At 42.8% G+C, this 23,838-nt stretch overlaps 3 protein-coding genes across 5 annotated transcripts in view; 2 read left to right on the top strand and 1 right to left on the bottom strand.

The window, feature by feature from the left end:
* The window catches only part of TMEM62 (transmembrane protein 62), a 190,430-nt gene that overhangs the window by 54,918 nt on the left and 111,674 nt on the right, over positions 1-23,838 (bottom strand). The window lies entirely within an intron of this gene.
* On the top strand, positions 456-7,281 carry LOC136362601 (acyl-coenzyme A thioesterase 5-like). The gene is made up of 3 exons (XM_066321277.1): positions 456-1,048; positions 3,812-4,014; positions 4,784-7,281. Exons 1-3 carry the CDS (start codon positions 511-513, stop codon positions 5,357-5,359), a joined length of 1,317 nt encoding a protein of 438 aa, XP_066177374.1. The 5' UTR covers positions 456-510; the 3' UTR covers positions 5,360-7,281.
* On the top strand, positions 8,740-20,067 carry DNAL1 (dynein axonemal light chain 1). Of its 3 annotated transcripts, none has more exons than XM_066321275.1 (8): positions 8,740-8,812; positions 11,271-11,309; positions 14,182-14,291; positions 14,949-15,004; positions 16,523-16,578; positions 17,832-17,958; positions 18,423-18,512; positions 19,836-20,067. In XM_066321275.1, the coding sequence occupies exons 1-8, from the start codon at positions 8,810-8,812 to the stop codon at positions 19,913-19,915; spliced, it is 561 nt and encodes a 186-aa protein (XP_066177372.1). In that variant the 5' UTR covers positions 8,740-8,809; the 3' UTR covers positions 19,916-20,067. The 3 variants fall into 3 exon arrangements, with proteins under 3 accessions (XP_066177372.1, XP_066177371.1, XP_066177373.1); XM_066321274.1 differs by having other exon boundaries at positions 18,372-18,512; XM_066321276.1 differs by having other exon boundaries at positions 8,768-8,812; positions 18,369-18,512.

Below are 23,838 nucleotides of genomic sequence, written 5' to 3'. Positions count from 1 at the left end.
AGAGGCGGCCTGGCAGGGGCAGAGGGGCGGCCTGGCAGGGGCAGAGGGGCGGCCTGGCAGGGGCAGTGAGGCGGCCTGGCAGGGGCAGAGGGGCGGCGCTGGCGGAGCGGGGCTCCGGCCGCCCGCCCGCTGCTCAGCCCCGCCGGGCATCGGCACTCACTTGGCACCCAAGCGTGGGGCGGAGGGCGCGGCGTGTCCGAACACATTGTACCCGCCAGTGCCTGCAGCCCGAATGCGGCCTGTGCTGTGGCCCGCGCGTCTGTTCCGTTTGACAGCTTTGCATCCACTGTGTTTGTAAGGCATTAAAGTGAAACTTTAACCGCTGCCCACGGCTCGCTGCTCCCGTCGGTTGGATGGTTTGGGGGAGGCGACAGCGGCCCGGGGCTGGCGGCCTCTTAGGGGGCGGGGAGGGGCTCTGCTCTCTATTGGGGCCGCCTGGAGGGGGCGGCGGCCGCGGTACCGATATTGCGGGCGGCGAGGCCGCGCCGCGCACCCGCCACCGCCGCTGCCATGTGGAGAGCGCTGGTCGCCGCCGCCGCCCCGGCGCGGGCCCTGCTGCGCACCCCGCCGGCCCGGCGGGCTGCCAGCCTGGCCGTGTCCCCCGCTGCCGGCCCGGCGGACGAACGGGTAGAGACGCGGGTGGCGGGGCTGAGCCCGGGGCAGCCGGTGACCCTGCGGGCGGTGGCGGCCGATGACCGCGGCTGCCTCTTCCAATCGTGCGCGCACTACCGGGCGGACAGCCGCGGGGAGCTGCACCTGGGCACGGACGCCTCCCACGGCGGGGACTACACCGGCGTGGAGCCCATGGGGCTCTTTTGGAGCCTCGCCCCCGCCAGCATGGAGAAGCCGTACCAGCGGCTCCTTCCCCGCAGCACCGGCGCCCCGCTGAAGGTGGAGGTGTTGGTCCACCAGGGCCACAGCCCGCCCGGCGCCATGCCCGGGCCCGTGGTGGCCAAGGCCGAGGTGCAGAGGTTGTTCACGGCCCCCGGCGTGCGGAGAATCCGGCTGAAGGAAGGAGTCGTAAGGGGCTCCCTTTTCCTGCCGCCGGGTGAGTGCCCCGGCCCTAGACCTTGGCCCCGTGCCCGGCGGGACCCCCGCCTTCTCTGTCCTGGGCGAGGAAAGTGTCGTGAAATAAGCCCTGCCGAGGAGCCCACCCGCATTCCCTAAGAGCCGAACGCCGCCCTGCAGATGGGTGGCCCTGAACTCTTAAGGAGATAGCCCAAGTGCTTGTCGCGACAGAGCCCGGCTTGTGCGTGGCCACCCTGCCTGGTCCTCGGCGGCGCCGAGCAGGGCGGGCACGGAGAGGGACGGGCCGCAGCTAAAGGAGAACGGGGCTTGCAGCGTTTACTTCATTGCCGTGCCTGGCCTGTGGTTTTTCAGTAGGTTTGATGTTTGCTCTGGAGTGCCAAATCTAACATCCAGAAAAGCTGATGCGCTTCATTGTGTGAGCTTGTGCTGAATGTCCCAAGGATTTTACCCTAAGCAGGACTGAATTAAATTTTTTTTTCTTCCCTGTGAAACACAAGCCAGGAAGCAGAGCAGCAGATGAGAGTCTGGAAAATACATGTCTCACCTCAGTTACGACAGTTGGTAGTTGGGTTACTTTTGTGGTATAAAAACAAAATGGATTTATGGGCAAGTTCTGCCTGTTCTGCTTATGAGATGACTGGACTTTGCGGTGTGATATTCTGATGGTCTGTGAGTGGTGTTGGAAAATGAAACCTTACACCAGTGATTGTGTCTGTACACTTGAGCTATCTGTTAAGCTTCTTTTAGTTCCCTGAGTGTTATGGGTACTGGAATTGCCCTCCACATTACCTCTAATTTAAAACCACTTGGTTCGGCAACTCCTGTAAGTATCACTACAGTTATTAAGTATTTTCATTCCAAACCAATGATTTTTTTTTTTATCCATTTAGATACGGATCCAAAGTCCACTGAGGAAAAAAACAACAGAGATTGAACTTTGAATTTCAGATGTTTAGTCAGCATGCTGGATTTTCCATCTCTGAGACATTGTTTTGATCTATCCTGCCTTAGAGGATGAGTTTGGCTTCTGCTGAGCTCAGTGGGAATCCAGAAATCTGCAAGATGAAACTGCATTTCCCTCTTTAGAAAATCTGGCATTGTAATAGTGTGGAGCAGTCTGGAATCATTGCTTAAGTGATAATGCCATCCCTCATGATGGAGGATCCAGTTACAGCATTATGATCATACCCTTCTTTGCTCCAGAGACAAAAAACGTTAAATATTTTTAAGATAGGAATATTAAATGTGGACCATTCTTAGTAAAAGTGAGAGGACATGAGTGGGCTTAGGATGTTATTTTAATATAAAAGGGATTTCTTAATTCAGACATAAGAGTTACAGATGTGGAGGTTTGTTTGTTTTTGAATGTTGGTGAATTTGTCTATCCTGTTTTATCCTGCTTTTTTGTGAGCTCTGCAGGAACCATATACTTGGCCATGTGCAGGCACTCAGAGAGGCAGTCCAGGATCCTTGTGCAAGTTAAAGGGTGTCTTCATGGCTTTCCAGATAGGAGTGATGGTGGAATACATATTTTCTTGCCATTTAGGCTGGCTGCTACTAGCTAAAGGTTACTGCTGATCATAGCATTATAATAACTTTTTCCCAACATATTTTCTCTCAAGTAGAATACTGAACTTCAATGAGAGAAAAAGGTCAGAACTGAACGAGTAAGAACCCAAAAGCATGTTTCAGTCCCTTTCTGACTTCTTAATGCTTTAATTCAGGAGGTTTCCACCATTTAGCATGTGTTATACAAAACTACCTTTTCTAAAGTGTGTTGAAATGCCAGAGACCTTTTCTTTAGCATGTACAGGTAGTGTCTTCTTTGTGCTGAGATGATTGTAGTGAGCTGGATCAGGGCACATCAGATATCTGGTGGCCAGGGAGGGGAGAAAAAAAGAAAAAAAAAAAAAAAAAAAAAAAAAAAAAAAAGAAGGGGGAAAAAATTGCTTGCTTGGGGTCTTTAAAGCTCCACTAAGTAGCATCTTTAGCCTTTCAACCTAAGATCTCTTGGCTTGGCATACAGAGATGTTACAACATGACCTTGGTTGCAAAAGCACAGTTGTTTAAAATTGTGGTTCTGATTATTTCTGTAGTTAGGTGGAACAGATTGGACACGTGCACATTTTTCTGTACATCAGTCATGCACACACAACCACACCCATCCAGCTCTCAGTTCTGCCTTCCTTCTCACCTCTGCAGGAGCCAAGTCTTACAGTCCTCCCACCTCTCCTGCCAAGTCTTGCAGTGCTGATGCTGAGCTACAGCTAGGAAGTCCAGTTGATTTTAACAATGGATTATCTTTGTTGGGCTTTGCTCAATGCAGTTTATTCCAGAGTTTACGTAAGTTTTGTAGAACATATTTCAACGGCTCAGTGCTTTTGCCTCATTAGTCATGAGCTTGCACTTTGCTAATTAAGATGTGACACTTTGGGAAGACTTGGTGTATGATTCGTCTGAGGGTAGGAGGTTAAGAACACGGAAGACATGGAAAAATACATTTCGAACAGTTGTTGGTTGGTTGGATTTTTTTTTTAAGCAAAACCTGTAACTTCATGTATTTTTACAGGAATGTGAGGACCTGGACCTGTTCTTAGTTTGAAATAGCTGAAGTGAAATACAGCACTGGTTCTCTTAAATCTCTGCTGTGCAAATGAAAAAATAATGACTAACTAATAGCAAATGTCTTAAGCATTCTGTATTTTGTTGCTCACTCTTCACCAGATAGTTTTTTGTGTCCTGTTTGATAACTTTCCTTCTGTATCTCTTCTCTTTAATATAGGGGATGGTCCCTTTCCAGGAGTGATTGACATGTATGGTGATGAAGGAGGCTTGATTGAATTTAGATCCAGCCTCCTGGCTACCCGTGGTTTTGCTGCTCTTTCTCTGCCATATTTTGACTTTGAAGATCTTCCTAGGGTCATGAAAGAATTAAAACTTGAGTACTTTGAGGAGGCAGCAAGGTTCCTACAGCGTCACCCAAAGGTGAGTGCAGTGAGGGATCTCTTGGGACTAGGGAGGATTTAGCAGTTATGCCTTGGTGGTGGTGGTGATTTGTTTTATATTTGAGTATCAGTTTCTGCTGTCAAACTTAGGCCTGATAGTGGCTTACCCATATGACTGGGGAGAGTGAATTTCTTCCAGCAAAAAGTGTCTGGTAAATTCATGCTGGAGCTAAAAGATTGCTGATCAGTAGGATAGTGAATGCTGGAGTCCAGTGGTGATAAAAATGTTTGGTTTGTTTGGGTTTTTTTCTTACATGAAAGCAATTAGTTTTAAGAGAGGATGATATGACACTGCTCAATAGTAGCTGAAAGAAGGAATTTGATGATGTGGGATGTTGCTTTCAGTTTTACTTTCCAGGCTAGACAAAGACAAGACAAATGCTGTTTATGTAATTTGTGAGGTCACTTTATTTTCCTGAGATGTATGAAACAGTAGACTGTGCTTGAATTTCCTGTTACCTGTTTTAGGAAAATAAGAAAAAATTTGCATTAATATATGCAGTAGGGACCAGGTGTGCCTTGTGCCTGTCTACATTTTTTGTGGGGTTTGATCTCTCTTGGTGTCTCTAAAAAATAAGATGGTAAACAGGAGGAGCCTGGGTCAAGACTGCCACTTTCCAACAGGTTACATCAATAATTAACCTAACCTTTTTTTTAATTAAACAACTCCAAAGTCAATTAATGGCTAATCGCATTATAACGTATGCTTCCTTTATTCCCCTCTTCTCCACCCCCTATCTTATCTGAAGGTGAAAGGACCAGGAGTTGGAGTGATTGGGACTGGGAAGGGGGCAGAATTAGCACTCTCCATGATCACCTTCTTGCCAGAAGTAGTGGCTGCTGTCTCAATCTCCGGCTGTAGCTCAAACACAATTGCAGACCTCCATTACGGTGAGATGACTCTACCCGGGCTGCGTTTTGATATGAAGAAAGTCAGTGTCTCTGACTCCGGTGTATTTGACATTTTTGAAGCTCTGGATGACCCAACGAATCCTGCTAATTCTCCTAGTGTGATCCCCATTGAAAAAGCAGAAGGTCACTTTCTCTTAGTGGTAGGGGAAGATGATCGGATGTGGAAGAGCTCCTTGTATGCCGAGCTGGCAGTCAGGCGTCTACGCCAGCATGGGAAAGAGAACTTTGAACTCCTGAGTTATCCAGGAGCAGGGCACCGAATTGATCCTCCTTCTACTCCATTTTGTCAGGTAGCTCTGGATCGGGTTTTGGGGGTGCCTGTTCTGGGGGGTGGAGAGAGCAAAGCACATGCCCATGCACAGGAACACTGCTGGGGAAAGATTCAGGAGTTTCTGCACTTGCATTTGGGATGAACACTTAAGCACATGCAAGCTGTTGCAGATCTGCAAGGACTGAACTTGAGCCACCAAAATGACTGGTGATGACTGGTAAATTGAAGAGATTGACTGAGACAAGCCTTGAAATATGAAAATAACCAAATTACTACTTAGTTACAAGTATAAATCTAAAAAGAAAGGGATTTATTTGGAGCAGCCTAAGTTAATTTAACTCAGTAAACAGAGGAGATGTGAAACAACAAGCAGGCTGCACTATGGTGCAAATTTGACAGCTCAAAGTGGTCATGATATGAAGAAACAAGTACCTGAAGAGAGTAGTAGGTACTTCCTTGCTTGCAGTATTTGTACCGCAGAGAATGTTAACAGGCAGCCTGCGCCCTCAGCAGTGACAGGCAGGATCACACCTTGGCAGTGATGGAGGATAAACGTAGACATCCAAATCATGAATGACTCTGGCTTTGAGTCCTAAGCTGCCTTACCCCAGAATTCTTATATTTACAGCCATAAACACTTCGAGAATGTTTTCCATTTATACAAAGCTGGAGATACCTACTTGAAATGAGGCTTGTATACTTAGCATTGTGGTCTTCTGGTGACACAGTCTGTTTCTTTCCAAAAAAGAACTATGTGCTGAATGGGAAAATGAAGAGTACTTTTCCTTGTCATCCAAGGAAAATGGCAGTACTAGAAATGTCTTGTATTGGGCATGTACCTGTCTGTTCCTGTAATGTCTTGGATTGGTGTTTGACACTCAGGGTATTAAGATTCTGTTGGATAGGTTAGAGCATGTCTAAATACAGCCATCAAATTAGGGATTAATTACTTGTGGAACTCTTGAGTAATGATGTCAAGAGATGCTGACAGCTGTTCTTAGGGAGGAAGCAGAGTTGGGAGACAGAAAACCTAGCCTGTAGATTTAAACTGACTGTAAAAAGCTGTCACCTTATGGTGGTGATTAACTCAGAATCATAACTCAGAACCAAACTAACAATGCTCTCCAAAAAAAAGCACCCAAAGCCAAATCTAGGATAGCTTTTCCATGACTGCCAGAGATTTATTATTTTTTTTTTCATCCAAGTTCATTTTTGGCTAGTGCCTTGTTTTTTTCCCCCACCATCCAGATAGAAAGAAACAACTTCTTCCCAAATGAGTTGATCTCTCAAGAGGGTCTTGCTGAAATGGTGTCAGTGCTGAAGGCCTGTTTACGGAGGGCCTCTATCAAAAAAATTTCTCCTTCAAAGCCATTTTGTCAGACCAGTTTGAGAGCTGCCCAGGAAGATACAAATCTTTCATTAGTGGTACTCAGTTTTGCTTTGCTCTCAGGGATCTCTCTCCAGTTAACTGTCATTATGCTGCTGCTCAGTCTCAATAGCTTTCTGCAACTCTTAGTATTCCTTATCATTTGATTAAAGTCACATGTTCTTCACACACAATCAATGCCAACCGAACAATTTATCCATCCATTCTTTACAAGAGAAGCTCCATCGTGCTAATTTCACACAAGATTTTTTCTTGCCTGGTCTCTAAACTCCCTCACCAGCTAAATAAGCTTTTGCCAAGTCATACCTGGTGCCTGAACCTCTGCTAACATGAGCAGCCCCAGAAGTCCAGGACCAGAGCCTGCTGCAGTGTGTTCCTTGGTGTCACCCATACCTGTCACCCTGCCTTTTTTGCCAGACTCATTTCAAGTGGCAACTGTAGGAGAAAGGGTTGTCCGTTGTGTGATGGTTCCTGGCTCATCCTGTGTCTCTTCAGTAGTTGGAGCTGTTATTAATTGTGCAAGAGCAGCACCTCCCCTATCCCTCCTCTTGTCACTCTCCCAGTGCCAATACCTGTAACTCCACACTGCAGTCCTACCTCAGCATATGCATTAGTATGCAAGATTGCAATCTGGAGGCTCAGGAAGTAAATGCTGAGTTGTAAATAAAAAAACCCCAGGTAGATTAAGAGTGCTCAGACTTGATTTCTAAAGCACAAGCTTTTAAGCACAGTGTTAGCTTTTGTGATATATGCAATTTGAAAAAGAAGTAAAACACTTCCTTTACTATAAAACAACCATGTGTAAGAATTTGATGTTAGATATTATTTTGGAAAAGTGAATGATACTTTGTTTTTAAATGAGGAAAAATAAAAATAATGTAACAGTACTGTGAAGAGCCTTTTTTTTTTTTTTTTTGTGAATGAGTCAGGCTTTCCTGCACAAAATAATTAATAGAAGGACCTGTTGAAAACCAGACAACTTTTGCACTAGCATTTTGTATGTTTACAATGCTACCTGGGGACTCAAGATGCTGCAGGCACTCTGAAGAATGTGTACCTGTTTCCTGAAGTATAAAATAAACTGCCTGATAATGGCTTTAATTACAGCCACGTTATTTATATTGGTTTACATTCACAGAATTGTTAGGATTGGAAGAGACCTCTGGAGATCACCTAGTCAAACCCTGCTAAGGCAGGGTCACCTAGAGCAAGTTACACTGGAATGTGTCCAGGTGGGTTTGGACCGTCTCCAGAGAGCGACTCCACAGCTCCCTGGGCAGCCTGTTCCAGTGCTCTGCCACCCTCAATGTAAAGAGCTTCTCCATGTTAAGGTGAAGCTCGTGTTTCAGCTTAAGGCCGTTTCTCCTGTCACTGGGCATCCCTGAAAAGAGTCTGGCGCCATCCTCTCGGCACCCACCTTTGAGATACTCCTATCTACTGATGAGCTCTTCTATAGATGAAACAGGCCAGGGTCCCGCAGGTCCCTCCCCCCTCACACGAGAGAGGCCCCAGACCCCTCATCACCGTGGTGGCTCTCCGCTCCCCTCTCCAGTAGCTCCCCTTGTACTGAGGAGCCCGGAACCCGCCACAGCGATTCTTCGCCAGGCCGAAGGCCCATCACATTCCATTGAGACGAGTGCTCGGGGAGATGAACGAGCTGCACCGGCCACAGCCGGGGGCCCTCGCAGCTGCAGCGGGGCTTCCCCAGGCCGCGCCGGGCCGTGAGCGCCGGGCCGGGCCGTGAGCGCCGGGCCGGGCCGTGAGCGCCGTGCCGTGAGCGCCGGGCCGTGAGCGCCGTGAGCGCCGGGCCGTGAGCGCCGGGCCGTGAGCGCCGTGCCGTGAGCGCCGGGCCGTGAGCGCCGTGAGCGCCGGGCCGTGAGCGCCGGGCCGTGAGCGCCGTGAGCGCCGGGCCGTGAGCGCCGGGCCGTGAGCGCCGGGCCGGGCCGTGAGCGCCGTGAGCGCCGTGAGCCCAGTGCCGGGCCGTGAGCGCCGTGCCGGGCCGTGAGCGCCGTGAGCGCCGTGCCGGGCCGTGAGCGCCGTGCCGGGCCGTGAGCGCCGTGAGCGCCGTGCCGGGCCGTGAGCGCCGGGCCGGGCAGGGCCCCGCCGGTCCCACAAGGCGCCGCGGGCCGCCGCCGCCGCTCGAGTTCCGGGCGGGGCGTTCCCCGCGCCCGTAGCAACCGGAGCGTTGGCCGTCTCCACGGCGCCATGGTGAGTCCCGGGCCGGGGCCCGGCGGTGGCGGTGAGGGAGGGGCGCGGAGCCCCCCGCGGGCCGGGCCCCGCCGAGCAGCCCGGGCTCGGCCACAGCCGTCCGGGGGGCAGCGCGGGGCTCGGGGCGGCGGCTGAGGGGGACCGTGGCCTGGTGCCGTGCCTTGGGAAAGGGACTGCGGAGATAAGCCGGGAAAGAGGGGAGTCGCAGACTCACAAACATCAGTTAGTACGTGGTTTTAAGGCGGCAGTGTCGGCGATCACTTACAGCGATTAGTTCGGTATCTATTGCTGGGCAATCCCGATTTCATCTGTTTAAAATACAAATAAATGTCTGCAAATAAAGGCGAAGTGTCGCTGGTTTGCTTTTTCCTGGCGGTCTAAATTTTGTAAATACTATGTGTCCAACTGTCATGTTTTGGGGAGGGGGGTAAATACATCTTTTGTTACAACTATTGCTAGTACAGGTGTGGTTATTTTTCTACTTCGGAGATTCTGTTTCTTGTTCCTGCCATCTTGATGGTGACTCTTCAGGGTGACCACTGGTCACTTGGCATGTTGAATATTTTAAGTATCATGACTTTCTGTAGTCTAAATACCTGTAGAAAATTGTTCAATAAGCAGGTAGAAGAACCCTGCAGATAAGCTTCTTGGAGGAAGTTTCCCTTAAGTAACCTCCCATGGCAGAAGATACTCTGATTTACCTACAGAAATTTCAAGTGCACCTCAAAGAAAACGAAGTCCCTGATATGTGCTCTCCAGATAACCTGCTGTGCTGATGTCTATGTTTTCATCAAATCAGCAGAGATAAGTCAGCAGACGTCAGGGAAGAAGCTGCTCCTTGGCTCACATGGATCAGTAGCTTTAAAGTCCAAACTGTTTTTAGGCATGACTTTGAAACAGCAGCAGGCACTGTTCTTACAAATGTATGTCTGCCTTCAACATGAGTGATTTGTTGCCATAATTATGAAAAAGGCAATGAAGCTGCCCAAAAAACCCCAACCAACTGGAAGCCGGCTGTTTTTGCCTGCCCACTGGTACCTGTTAATTGGCTTGAATGAGGCTGTTGTAGGTGGGAACTTAGGGACATGATCTTCTGAACCAGAGGAGGTCATGCAGATGTTCATCTCTGGCAGACACTGGGAAGCTGCTGCTGGGAAGTTTGCAAGTCATCTGCAATGGGGCTTAGAGCTAGCTATCACTTGGTATAGACCAGGTTGAAATGAATGCCTGTCAGTGGGCAGAAACAGCTGGAACATCTGAGGATGTATCAATAGAGGTGCATGTTGCTGTTTGAGATGAATGCCCAGGCTCCCTGGTGTTGCTGGCTCTTAGGCTGTTGCTGGGTGTTCAGTGGCTGTAGCCTTTTCTTATATACAGCTGCTTCAGCTGTTGCCTTTTACTGCTGGGACCAGAGTTTCCTGTGGTCCAGAGTAAAGTACCCAACACTAAAGCTCTGTGACTGAGGTGGCTGCCTGTAAGATTTTTGGGGGAAGTTAGTTTGTTGCTTTCAACTTTTACAGTGTAGGGGGGTTATATACCTGATTACCTGAAAGGCTGCTTTTATCCACATCCTGATATGATTAAGAGCAACAGAGATGCCAAAACTAGAGTCCTCCTGTATTTGTAGAAAGAAGGCTGTTGATCTTTTACTGTTTGCAAAAGATTGATCTTTGAAACCTTTTTAATCCAAAAGACATCTTGGAATATGTTTAATGTTTAGAGAAGTGTTAAACATGTTGTTTATATACTACTGTTTTGGATATCTTTTATGTGTTTCACTAAGACTCTGATGTGAGGTGGAAAAGTAAGAGTTAGTGACAAGAGAAAGTTGGTCAGTGGCTCAGTCCTTAAAAAGCCTTAAAAAGCAGCTCTCAGGTTTTTCCAAACTGAATAATACGTGTTTTCACATCACATGGTGTAACCCAATACAAAACAATTGGAAAGAAACCCCAAATATATATAATTCAGATTGCTCTTGAGTTTTGGCAAGATGTACCTCATTTTCTTCAGTGAATTTTAGGAGGCTTTATCATTTTCTGGTCACAGACTTGCTTTCAGACAGGAAATTGCTAATGCACAATAGAAAGTGCGAAGGTTTAAGAGCATTAGACCGCAATTTTCAATGCAGTAACTTCTTATGCCTTTTAACTGAATTTCACCATAAAAGCTAATAAGCAGTGTGCCATGGGGCAGAGAGCAAGATCAGGAAGATAATGTCCTGACATTAAGCCCATTGTTTGCTTCTGAAAATGCAGCAAATTACCCCAGAAAACAAAATTACAGGACACAGGGGCATTTCAACTTCTTTGACTTGACTGACCTAAGATAATACAGGAGAGTGGCAGAAGGGGGGCAAACAGGCAGGATAGGAAGAGGGAAGGGAAAAGAAACAGATTTGCAGTGAACAAGCCACTTAAAAAATTCTATGAATATTCACTTAAGTTTCCTTCACTTCTAGGCAAAAGCAACGACCATCAAAGAAGCTCTAGCCAGATGGGTAAGTATTAGAACAGTGTCTAGCGGCATGGGGTTTGACGGTATTCAGCTAATTTTCTCTTTTATACATTGTAGAAATATGTTTGCTTGAAACATCTGCTTTAAGAAGTTGTACAAAGTAAAATGATGATTACAGTTGTTGTTGTATAGTACATTCTGTTGGACTTTCTGTGTGTTCCTGTTAAATTGATACAACTGGTAAAGATCAGTCTGCTTTGCTTTCCTGCCTTGTTCTGCTGAGTATGCATTGACCTGAAGCCACAAAGAGATTCAAAGTTGGGGATGTATTCTGTTTTAATTATGCTCTGTTCACTTTACCCAAGTGCAGTCCTTCCCACAGAATAAACAAGCATGAATTTCTCACTGTACTGAGTGCAGTGAAACTTCTACATGTCTTTTGATATATGGTCCCTCATATTGTGCAAAGCTTAACTCAGAATGAGTTTCCTGGGTCTTTTTCTTCTTAAAGTACACTGTTAATACAGAAACTCATTTGTCTGGTGGTGGCTGACCTGGTCGTCCAGAAAGCTGTGTGTTGGCAAGGATGCAGATGTAATTTCAAATGATAATGAAGGATGCTCTACGGTCAGGTTCACTGTCCACTAAAACCAGTAAGAATCTTTCCCTAGTCTCTGAATTTTAGATGAAGGCACACATGTGCTGTTGGGTGTACATACACTTCCCTGCTAATTCTGGCCAGCTGCTAGACTGGACTTTTACATGTTTTGGTCTCTAGAAGATCTGGATGTGATAGCATGGGCAGGTACACTGCCCACTTCAGTTCTGAGTTTTATCATTGTTTAGTACCTTCAGTATTTCAGGGTTTTTCCAGTTTTGTTGGTATATCCCACAAACATCACCTCTGCTCTCCTAGTAAGAACTAGAATGCAACAACTTGCAGACATTAGCATTAGTGGAGGTATGAACTGTGTATTAAAAAGTTTGCTTTTCTTCCCTCACTCTTTCTGCCTTCCAGAACTTCAGCTCCATGTTTCCTATTACAGGTTTATTTTTCATTTGCTCCTCTGTCACGTCTCTTAGACAGACTCAGCCTGTGTCAGTGAGTTTCCATTAACATTAGGCATAAATTGCTGAATTTCCTTTTCTGTTCAAGTTACTGGGGGTGGGTCTAAATCTTCCTTTTACTCTTCCTAATCTGGGTCCATGTGACTTGTACAATTGCATTCGGTGCTGTGTTGCATTCCGAATGTTTTTCTTCCCTTTGGCATAAGGGTTTACCTATGCCCTACAGTCAGGGTGACAACAGTTAAATCAAAGCAACTTGAAATCAAAGCAGCTTCAACTTGGCAAACATGTAACCTGTTCTTAAGAAAGCATGTCTGTTCTACCTATACTTTCTCTGTAGCATATTGTGGTTGTGCAGCTGCTTACAGAAGTACTTGGCAAGCCGGATGAATTTTCTTCCTGCAGGTGCTCACTGCTGGCCCAGTCTGTGTTGGAAACTCTCTTCCTTTCATGTTTTTAAGGAAAAATGTATTTTAATTTGTTGGTATAAGCTGATAGATTACAAACTGAGTGTAAATACAAATACATAGAGTACTGTTCTTAGAAAAGAAAATGGAAGTTTGACATTGATATAGTTATTTTGTTTGAACATGTATCACCATATTCCAGCAAAATATCTGATGTGCTTACTTGCTAAATCACTAATTTTTAGTAAAAATACTGTCACACTGAATTTGGACAGAAACTGGAATAAAAAGAAGTGTACAAGACAACATGATTTTTTAAAATTAAATTAAAATTTCTGAAGTATTTTGGGTGCATAAGAGGAAAAATAATTTTATCAAAACCTTATGTTCTGCCATGGGATACTAAAAGACTTATGAGATATGATTAATTTAATTACAAAGTAGCCAAAATAAACTGGGGCACACTCAGCTATCTCTCTTTTCAGTAGATGCATGAAATGGAGGAGAAAACAAGAGTCCTTGTTTTGAAAGTGCCAAGATTTCCCCTTTGTTAATGGACCTCCAGTCCTTGCACTGAACACTGAGTGAACTAACAAAATGCTCCCTTTGTGCTGTCAGGGAGGCAGCTGTCAAAACTGCTGCTACTCTCTAAATAGTATCTAAATAGATACTTGTTCCAAGTGTTTAGTCAATAATTGCCATCACTTCAGAATTTTAAAAGCTTTAATAGACCATATTTTTTCATAAACCTAAATGCCAAAGTTATATCCATTTTTTCAAGGCTCTGAATTATCAGCCTAGGTTGTAAATAGGAAATCTGTCTTTTGTTGTATTCTCTAAAGTGTGACATCTTCCCCCGCTCTTTCTTAATGGCTAATTAGAATTTTTTTTTTTTTTTTTTTTAAGATTCTTAACACTGTGAATCTGTTGAGGTTCTCCCCCAAAACACATTCCCCTGTGTTCAGTTTGTGTTGTGAGCCAGGCATGAGTTCTGAGATTTTTGGGTGAAGTGGGAAGGAGACATTTCTGTCAGAACTTTTAAATCTGCTTCTGCTATCGATTGGCCTTTGCTGAGGTTTCTGTATGTCAGTCTCCTGTATGTCAGTCTCTATGGAAATATCTCAATTCAGAATTTTAGCCTTCCATCTATTCTCCATTCTTTATGGCAGATGACTCCATTAAATTGCTCGTGTTACACAACTTTTAAAAACCAGCATGTGTAATGTAAGTTATTTCGTTATCTTGAAAATAAGCTAGCCTTACCCTTTCTATGGTACATCAGCAGGAATCTTGATAACAGTGCTCAAAATGCTTTCTCTTTCCAGTAGAATATTGGATTTACTTCTATAGTAATCACTTATGGAGTAATTCTTTTAGTATAATAGTTTTTGGTAATTGTATGTAGCAGTGAGTCTCTTCCTCACCTTCTCTTTTCTTTAGGAAGAGAAAAGTGGCCAGAAGGCTTCAGAGGCAAAGGAAGTGAAATTATATGGGCAGGTTCCTCCTGTGGAAAAGATGGATGGTGCTCTCTCTGCTCTTGTAAACTGCGAGTAAGTTCAATGAAAAACATGTTGGAAACAAAATATTCTCCTCTCTTCATTTCAGTTTTTCTGCTGTCCACTGCAAGTATGTATTTACTGTGTTTAAGTGTGTCTGTCAAAGCTGCAGCTTTCTCTTTTTTTTTTTGTCTTAGCTGAGCTTCTCTGTCTGCACACAGTTGCCCTTTTTAATTCAAAGACCCCTATAACTTAACTCAGGTGTTAGGGTAGATTCTGTATTGTCCCCAGAAAAATCATATACTGTTTATCAGTACAATTACAGATCTGTGTTTGGAGTCTATCAGCTAAATGGCAAATTTATGATTCACTCCAAAATTCATGAAAAAAAGAGGCAATTTGAGCAGGACTTTCAGAAAGAGATTATAATAATTTTAGAAATAAACATCCATGCATTTGATAAGGCTAGGCATCAAAAGATAATCCACTATGTCATATAAGTAACTCATGGTTCTTTCCCAGAAGCTAAATAAAGTTGAAGAAATCTTAATGGTTTGAGGATATTTTGAGTCTGTTTACACATCCAGTTAGTTTACTATCGAATGAGACAAGAACATATAATTATTTCTAATGCAGTGGTGCTGGGACATGGAACTCTTCCTATGTAGTGATCCCTTATATACTGTGCATTGATTATTCTTGCTTTTAAAGGAAACTATCGCTGTCTACAAACTGCATCGATAGAATCGCCAACTTGAACAACCTAAGTAAGTGACAAGCCAGCTGTCCATTGTGTTTGTTTTCTAGTTGCCTGATTAGGATATATGCCATCATTTGTTACATGTGTCCAGCTTTATTTATACTTGTTGTTATTCTTTTTTATTCCCTCCTTGTAGAACATTACAAGTGACCTTTAAAATGACCAATGTTACTGGAGAATGCATGCTGAGCAGCAGTGGTGTATTGCAGCAGGTGTCCCTGCACTAGCCTTGACAGTTGTCTCACAGTGCAACAATCAAAAAATTCCATTCAGTAAGCACTTCAGTACCCTCTCATGGGCCTTGCTGTGCTATTCAACACCCAATCAGTTCTAGAGTGATGTCATGACCATTTTCCACTGATGGAGACAGTCTGCAGTTCAACAACTCTGCAAATGCATCATTGGTTGCAGTGAGGTTGGAATGTTGTAGACCTGGCTGGAAAAATGTCATTGCACTTTGCAGAGGATTGGATACTTGGTTTCATTTTGTTCATACTTTATAAATGGATCCCACCTGTCTAGAAGTTGAGTTTCTCTTTCTTGGACAGCTGTCTTTGAAACTCTTGGGTTACTGACTTTGGAACAGAAGCCTTAATGGTCTTCTCAAGACTCTGACTGAGGCTGGCAAAGAGCTGCAGGTTTTGAAGTGAAGCTTCCAGGCTTTTCTGTTCCTACTAAAATGCCACCTGGATAGATAAGGAACATGGAATCTCATCCTTTCCTGCGGCACACCAAGAGATCTGTCAAAGAGCTTGATGAACTTATTTCTCTTCATAATAAGCTCAGACTTAAAAAGAATTGGAAATGCTAGTCAGAGAAAAATATTCCGATAGTCTTTCCAAATAACTGTTCTGTAATACTTCAGTTGAGTAACTATAATGAGAAAAAATAATTAAGCAGTTATACATAGAAGTGAAACCAACGACATTTTTAGTGGGATAAAACATTAAAAGCCTTTAAAACATCTTAAATATATATATTAATGTAGATTCAAAACATCCAGTCTATGCCAAGTATTTGATGCTAAAGCCAGACAAACTAGAACTAAGTTGAATGTCTCTCATCAAGCATCTGTAGGGCAACTTTATATGCTGCCTCTAGTATAGAAACCAAATCTTCTGCCTCAAAATAAGATCAGAACCACTTTTGCCTGGAGAAGAAGGGATATGAATTATGTAAGATCAAAAGAAGCAAGTCAGCAGTTAGAGTTCAGGTGCAAGGTGAAATAATAAGTTTTGTTCAGTATTTATCAAAACAGAATTTCAACTAGGTAACCTACACATGAGCAGCTTTGTATTCATGAGTGTATTTCTGAGCTTTCCCCTGCATCAATTCCTGCTGATCTGTTTAGGTCAAGAGGATTTATTTCTGTTAGGTCATTCTTTCTTAAGGCAGCCTGTTCAGAATGTAGTTTGTAAGCAGAATATGGCATTTTACCTGACTCACAGCATCTTCTTATTAAAACAAACAAACAAACAAAAAAAACCCCTGTTTATTAACAAGATTATTTTTTAATTTATTACAGAAAATTTGAGGATTCTGTCTTTGGGAAGAAATAACATAAAGAACTTGAATGGATTGGTATGTACTTTTTAGTACAAAATAGAATAGGAGGTAATTCCCCTGTGTTCATACAAGTCTTTGCTGAATTCAATAAAATTAATTGAATAAAATGTTAGGCACTAACCTTTTATATTCTCCTTTTGCTATCATTTGTTCTCCCTCTTACACATCACTTCTGAATTTTCAGATAATCGTTCACTTTTTTTTGGTTTAAATTCTTTTAATGTTTGGAAATTTTGCTACCTAAATTTACTATGCAGAAAAATTTTAGAAGGAGAGATTTTGTCTTTAATAAAGATGATCAGAAAGAACTTCTATTTGAAAACGTTAAATACTTATTGTAAATACTTACTTTACTGTCTATCTGTAAAGCCATTTAAATTCCACTGGCTTTACATGAATATAATTCCTACAGATTTTTGCATGCAGAATTTTCTACTTTAAGATGAAAGGTTGTGCATCTTTAAGATGCTTAGGTTGTGCATCTTTAATACAAATATAGGCAGTCCTGTAAACACACACTTCCTGAGAGTCAATCTTTTTTATGTTAACTGGCACCTAGAGCAGTATGGCTTTAGAGTTCATGGTGGCAGGACTGAGTCTACCTAGTAGGGGAAAATTAGTTAAGAAAAAAATTGGATCAATTTTGTTACATTTGAATTCAAGACAGAAGAATACTTTTTTCAGTCAGTATTTTTTAAATGAATATATAAATTATTTTCTTTCTCAATAGATACTGTTTTTCCTCAAAGTTGTTCTCACCTTCAGAGATGCCAGATCTCTTAAGTGTGAGCTGCAGAGCTAGTGTGTAATGACTGGTCTAAAAAACCTCTCTTTTGAGAGAATTATGAATGTGATTTCTGGCCAGCAAATACAAACATACGAGAATATACCATAAGGAATAATTCTTTCACACTGTGTAACATCCCTTCCAAAGCAGTTGTTGAATTGCATTCTTTTCACACATGCTTGCATTGCACAAGTAGGCAGATTTGTCTCCTCTGCCCCTATGCCTTAAGAACTACTCCAGTCAGATATGCCTTGTTTTATTCTAATATAGCAATTTCTGTCCTCCTGACATATATATGCATATATAACTTTGCCTGTTAATTCCCGTGAGCATTTGCCATGCCTAATAATTAGGGAAAGGAAGGAAGACCAATATACCTTAGTATTTTCTCACATGAGGTGACCTGTAGAATGTGAAGAAAGAACATAAATAATAAGGAAGATGTACTTCTGCTTATCTGAGTAGTCCTGTCATTTTCCAGGAGGCAGTTGCTGAAACTTTAGAGGAGCTGTGGATCTCATACAACTTAATTGAGAAACTGAGAGGTATCCGTGTAATGAAGAAACTGAAGGTTCTTTATATGTCAAATAATTTGGTGAAAGACTGGGGTAAGCCATGTATCTCCATTCCTGAGAGACTTCTGTAGTATGATGAATGCATGAGTTAAGTCACAAAGTGAAAAATAATGCTGTATCTCATGGAGCTTTGATTTTAACTGACAAGTCTGCAGACATGTGCAAAATCCCTAAACATCCACTCATGCAAGAGAGTAAAAATAGTCAGAATATAGAATTTAACTTTTAAGTCAAATTAAGTTCATGCTTTGAATCATCTTTCTCCAACCTCTTTTAAAACACATCCCACTTCTTTAACGTGACATTAGTCGGAGCCCAAGGAGTCCATCTGCTGTTATATCCCATGCTCTTTATGTCTGCACTGAGTGTGAAAGGAATGTGTGGTGCAGATGTACTTTCCATATTCCACAATCTGATTGGTGTTTTCACCTTTGTGGTTGCAGCAGAGTTTGTGAGATTGGCAGAGCTGCCAGTGCTAGAGGAGCTGGTGTTTGTAGGCAATCCACTACAAGAGAAATTTGCCACTGATCAGCACAGTTGGATTGAAGAAGCAACCAAACGGGTACCCAAGCTGAAAAAGCTGGATGGTGAGTTCGGGGCATGAGGCAGTTGGGGTGAGTTAAAAGCTTAATGTAAAAACAACCACAGGGAACTTAAACATAACCTCAGAGATGCATTTGTATGCCCATGAAATTAATATTCCTCCTTCCTCTTCAGAGTCACTCAGAAGTAGTTACTGACATCCTGGCCATGGTGTCTGATGGATTTTGGAGTGTTAAATCCAAGTGGTCTTCCAACCTACAGTTGGGCATTATTCTGTAGTCACCCAATAGTTTTATCAAATACCTATTGGGGAATGGAAAGGTTTAGTATTAAATAAGTTAACAAGGCTTTCATCTGCCATATTGAATTACAACAACAAAAGAGGTGACATGAGAGAATGGAGATGGACAAGGATATGCTCTAGTTCGCTTTCGATGCAAGGGCAAATTCTCAAAACTGCATGCAAATTTCCTAAATGCCTGAATATCCCCCTCCATTACTGCAGTAAGCCTCAATGTGTGAGCTGTCCTCTCCTATTTAAGACACTGGTACGAAAAGATATTCAACCATTTAATGACTAAAATTAGATAATTTTGAAATCTATTTTTAAGTATGTTAATTCCTGTCAATGGAGATGTTCACTATTATCCCCTGTTTCCTAAAGCAATGAAACGGAGCAGGAGTGGTAACACTGACACAGAGTCACAATAATAGCAGGAAAGGCAAGAGGGGAGGCATGTCAACAAGAGAAGACAGCTTCACTACGGGGAGTGGTGGATGGGAAATCTATTACCAGATTCTATCTAAAACCAGATCAACTGCAATAAAAAAAAATGTTAGGAAGTGGAAGCCTGATGAGAGAATTGCACTGCTAGGAAGGATGGCCTGCAGTGGTCCATTTGCTGTTGAAGGAAAAGTTTTGAATGTAAAACAAAAAAAAGAATAGGGTACATATTTGTGGGCAAAAAGAGCCCTTGGGTTAGACTTACTAACCACACTAAAACTTGGGCATATATGTTCTGGAAAAGGCAGCACAAAGCAGGGACCCCACAAGAGAAGGCTGATGTGCTGATTGGTTGTTAGCAGTTGAACTGACTTGGTGCATCTCCCAAAGACCAAGTGAGGCTGATCTTTGCAGATCATGCTTTAGTACATTTTTATTCCGTTACCCAAGAAGTCGGAGATACATCCAACAGAGGAGCTCATCAGTTGAAAGCTTCTCTAGTTAAGACCAGTTGAGGTATGCAGATGTTGGTTAGAAACAGGCAGGAAATACAGCCCTCGACTCTTTCCAAGGATAGATAAGCTTTCAGACAAATCATGATTAACTATGTCTTCCTCTTGTTTTCCTCTTTTTTTTCTCATAGGTACCTTAGTTGTTAAAGGAGAAGAGGAAGAAGGAGCAGAAGGAGCCGAAGGAGCAGAAGGAGCAGAAGGAGGAAACTGATGACACTTTTTTGTTGGGTATTAAATTATTAAAGTAACTCCAGATAGCTTGGCACATAAACTTTTATAAAAATATTTGTTTTGAAGAAAATCTTTGGGCAGTTTTTAAAAGACCAGCTTATCTCTACAGTCTCTCACCCAAAGAGTTAGTTACCAAAAGGCTTATGACACCTTTTGCAGAGACTAGTGGACCTGAGTTTACCTGCTGTTTGGCTAGCAAGAGATCTTTATTCAAATTAATACATAGCTATCTTTAATTCCTGATTAGTGGTGCTTGTTGTTCACTCTGGGGTTATAAAAAAAACATTTTAACTTATTTGGTGCTGCTGGCCAACATTGAATTGGAAACTCTGAGGCCAAAAGAACAATGTCATGGTTTAGAGACACCTGACAAGCTTTGTTGTGTTTAATTTTGTCATGTGACTTCATCAATATTTTTAATATGTGAGTTTGCCTTTTCATTCCTTGAAGTGTTATGCCAAACAGGCCCAGTAGTTGCAGACGTACGCACAAAAAGGTATTGGTCTGATGAGCGCTTGTTCCTGGCCTTAAGTCTTGAAATGGGCTTCTCACACTGGAACTCTACTGCATTGCTTAGAAGGTCATGTTAACTTATATATTTATTTATTTTTAAGAGGCAGTGGGAATGCTTTGCATGGTTTCAGTAAGACTAAAAGACCTGCTGACTTTGGGTTTTGTCTCTTACTAAGAAATTACTTTTGATTGGAATATGTGGCCTATTAGCCTACAGCTGGTTTCTGGCTTTGGATTGGGTCACTGGTGGACATAATCCTTCTCAGCTCTCGAATCTCCCTTTGACTAGGTATGCTGATAGTAACAGAGAAGCTAACAACAAACAGAAGACCTGGGCTTGAGGACAGAAAATTTTGATTTTGGGGATACTAATTTTTTGTGAAAGCACAGGTATAAGCAGTGAGAGAGAGTATATATAGTTAGTGAGGACAGTGAGATGAGATGAGACGAGACGAGACAAGATGATGAGATGATGAGATGAGATGATGAGATGGGAAGTGGGCATTGGTAAAAAAAAACGTATTGAAGAGGTACTGAATGTGCTATGTTGCAGGGTAACCAGTTTTAGTAAAGACTCCTTATGTGGCCATTTCTAATGTGAAAAGCATTAAATAACAATGAAGACATACTTGATTGCACTGTGGGATACCAATAGTGCAGTTTTTCTTCTTCACTTTGAAGAACAGATGGAGTCACCTGAGTGGATTTTTCTGCCGTTCCTTTTTGGTTTTTTAAGGAGCTTTTCTTCGGATTTGTGCCACTATCTTTTTTTGAATTGAAGTGGCAACAAGTGTATCAGCTGGTTCCAGCCCAGGCATAGAAGGGATGGGGGCTGAATGCCACTCTTAGTTTTTTTGTTTCTGAAGGTGTGGCAGGTGAAATCTCAGAAGTCAAGTTCAGAGATGAAATGGTAGAATTGGCTAAGGCAACTGTGGTACTGATCTCAAGCTCCAGGTATAATTGCAGTAGGCAATTCTCTCTAATCAGTTTCTAGGTGAACACTGTGAAGTAAATGATTATGAGACAATCACAGTTTAGTTTCAATATATTGCTGCTTAATGTGTGATTATTAGAGGAATTCTAAAGCATTCCGATTTGAGTTGACATTCGCTGAAGAGGTTTGAGTTTGATTTGGATCCGTTACTAAAAGTAAGGTCAAGAGCACAATGGCAAGAACTCTGGACATGCTTCACCCAGCACAAACTATTTCCAGGCAGCTGTTCTCTTTACCAGAAACTACTTTCTTAGTTAGCTAGTTCACTGGATTTAGACAACTTCGGTTTTGTTTGTTATTTCTTTAGAAGTATTCTCCTAGCTTTATCATGAGTCAAGGCAGCATTGACCAAGAAGCACCATGGAGGAGTGTCTACAGTCAGCAGTCATTTCACACCATCTTTTGAAGCCAGGCCACTCTGTTCACTTGCAGCCAACCACTCTTGGCAGGGTGGGTGTGCCTGGGCAGTACAGGGCCCGTGGCACACTTAGGCCCTGCTGGCCTCATCTGCTGGGAGGGCCCACAGAGGATTGGCTGTGCCCTTGATGACTGTAGTTGAAGTGTGGATCATGTGAGCCAGAGCTTGACTGACTCAATGTTGCCTTCTGAATGTTCCCAACAAGCAAAAATGCCAAATTTGTCCCTGTGTTTGGAGATATTTTCAGAATGGACCATGTGGTGCTCTTCTCCTAATGCTTGGCTACAAAGAAAAGTAGTTGAAGCTGTGGACCTGGATTCTCCCAGCACAGCTGCAAGAGTGGTGGGTATGGCTGGGTTAGCTCCACACATGATTGTGACAGGAGGAAAAGGGAGTGGTAAGCACAGTCCAATGCCAAGTAATCCTGCTGGTCGATTCGTTAAATATGGCCTAAGTCTGTACATTTCTGCAGGTTATGCTAGAGACAGCAAATACTCTACACTTTGGCTGTATTAGGGCATTCTGAGAGCGGAATTGAGACTCAGTGTTCTGACTGTGTTGTAATGATTGAAGTGAAACACAGATCCATTGACAAGTTGTGAGGGATAAGAGCAGTTCCTAGCACTTGTAAGTGATCAGTAGAGGCTGCACCTAAGGGAATCAGTACAAAACTATCGTGGGTGGTGGTAGAGCTGGGTGGATTGTGTGGCTCACTGGCATTGGTGCTTTCCACAGATTAAATGGCACAAATTCTCTAGCTCTCGTCTTTGGGAGCTGCATTATAAATACCAACAAAAAAGGGAAAAAATTAATTATTAAAGGAAGGGAGCATATAGTCTTAGCATATAATTTAAAACCCTTCTTACAAAAACTGTATGTCAGTCTCATTGAAACAATACAGTAAGAGAAGAATTGACTGTGGCTTTTGTTTGTCAGGAGATCTTTGTCTCAAAGCTGGTAGCTTCACTTTACCTGCTTTGCCTAATGAGTCATGGTAACTCTCAAGAACAAAACAACCCCCCAAACCTTTTCTCCTCCAAAGTAAAGTTCCCCTAAATTTTAAAATTTGCACTTTAAAATTAGGCACTGGAGGTGGTGGAAGACATAGAGAGGTGGTAGAATTAAAACAGCTGTTTTGCATATTGATGGTGCTACACAGTGTTGTATATAAGGTGACAGTGGCACCTTGGCCTGCGCACCCACAGAGACATTAGAGTGAGATGCTGGACTGCCTGGCTTTCACTTGAACACTCTGCTGTTCTCTATCACACCACACCCAGTGAAGTAGTAAACACACTATTATTCACAGACGAAAAGAGCACCCATGTAAAATGTGCAAGCCATGTGGAATTCTGCTTTTCCCAGTGAAGTTACAGAGGACTAGCATCCACTTCATTCCTTAGAGAAATATCCTAAAATTAAATTAGTGGTAGGAACTAGCTAGGTTTTTTGCTTGCTTGTTGGCACACTCACCTGTCTTCAAAGAGTTGATTGATGTGTGCAGTCATTATTGAGAACTGATGGAAAAATGACAGAAAAGACCTGAGAACCAGCAGATGACTCAGGTTACACTACAAGTAGGCTCATCTAGAAAAACTTGCAAGCAAGAGAGCACTTTTAACACCCCCTTTGGCAATCTTTCATATACAGTAATTTTGTAGCATGAAAAACTGTTAAATTTTCTGTGTTTACATTATTTAGGCCTGTGTTTATAAATGTTATTCTGTGAAACTTGTTCAAAAATAATACAACCCTATTTTATACAAATGTCTTTGGCTGATGTGTAATGAAATAGTTCAGCTTGTGAAGAGTATCTGGAAACTAAATTTTCTCATTGAACTTTCCTAGCTGCTCAGAAAGCAATGTATTTATAGTATGAAAGCATGTAAATGCTGTTCCTTATTGCCTCTATATTTTAGAATAGAAAATAACATAAGGCTTTAAAAATGCTGATATATTGTGATTGTTGTCATCTGAT

The sequence above is a fragment of the Sylvia atricapilla genome, chromosome 6 (assembly GCF_009819655.1).
Source record: "Sylvia atricapilla isolate bSylAtr1 chromosome 6, bSylAtr1.pri, whole genome shotgun sequence".
Lineage (NCBI taxonomy): Eukaryota > Metazoa > Chordata > Aves > Passeriformes > Sylviidae > Sylvia > Sylvia atricapilla.
Note: the sequence above shows the minus strand (reverse complement) of the source record. Positions and strands in the feature narration are given on the sequence as shown.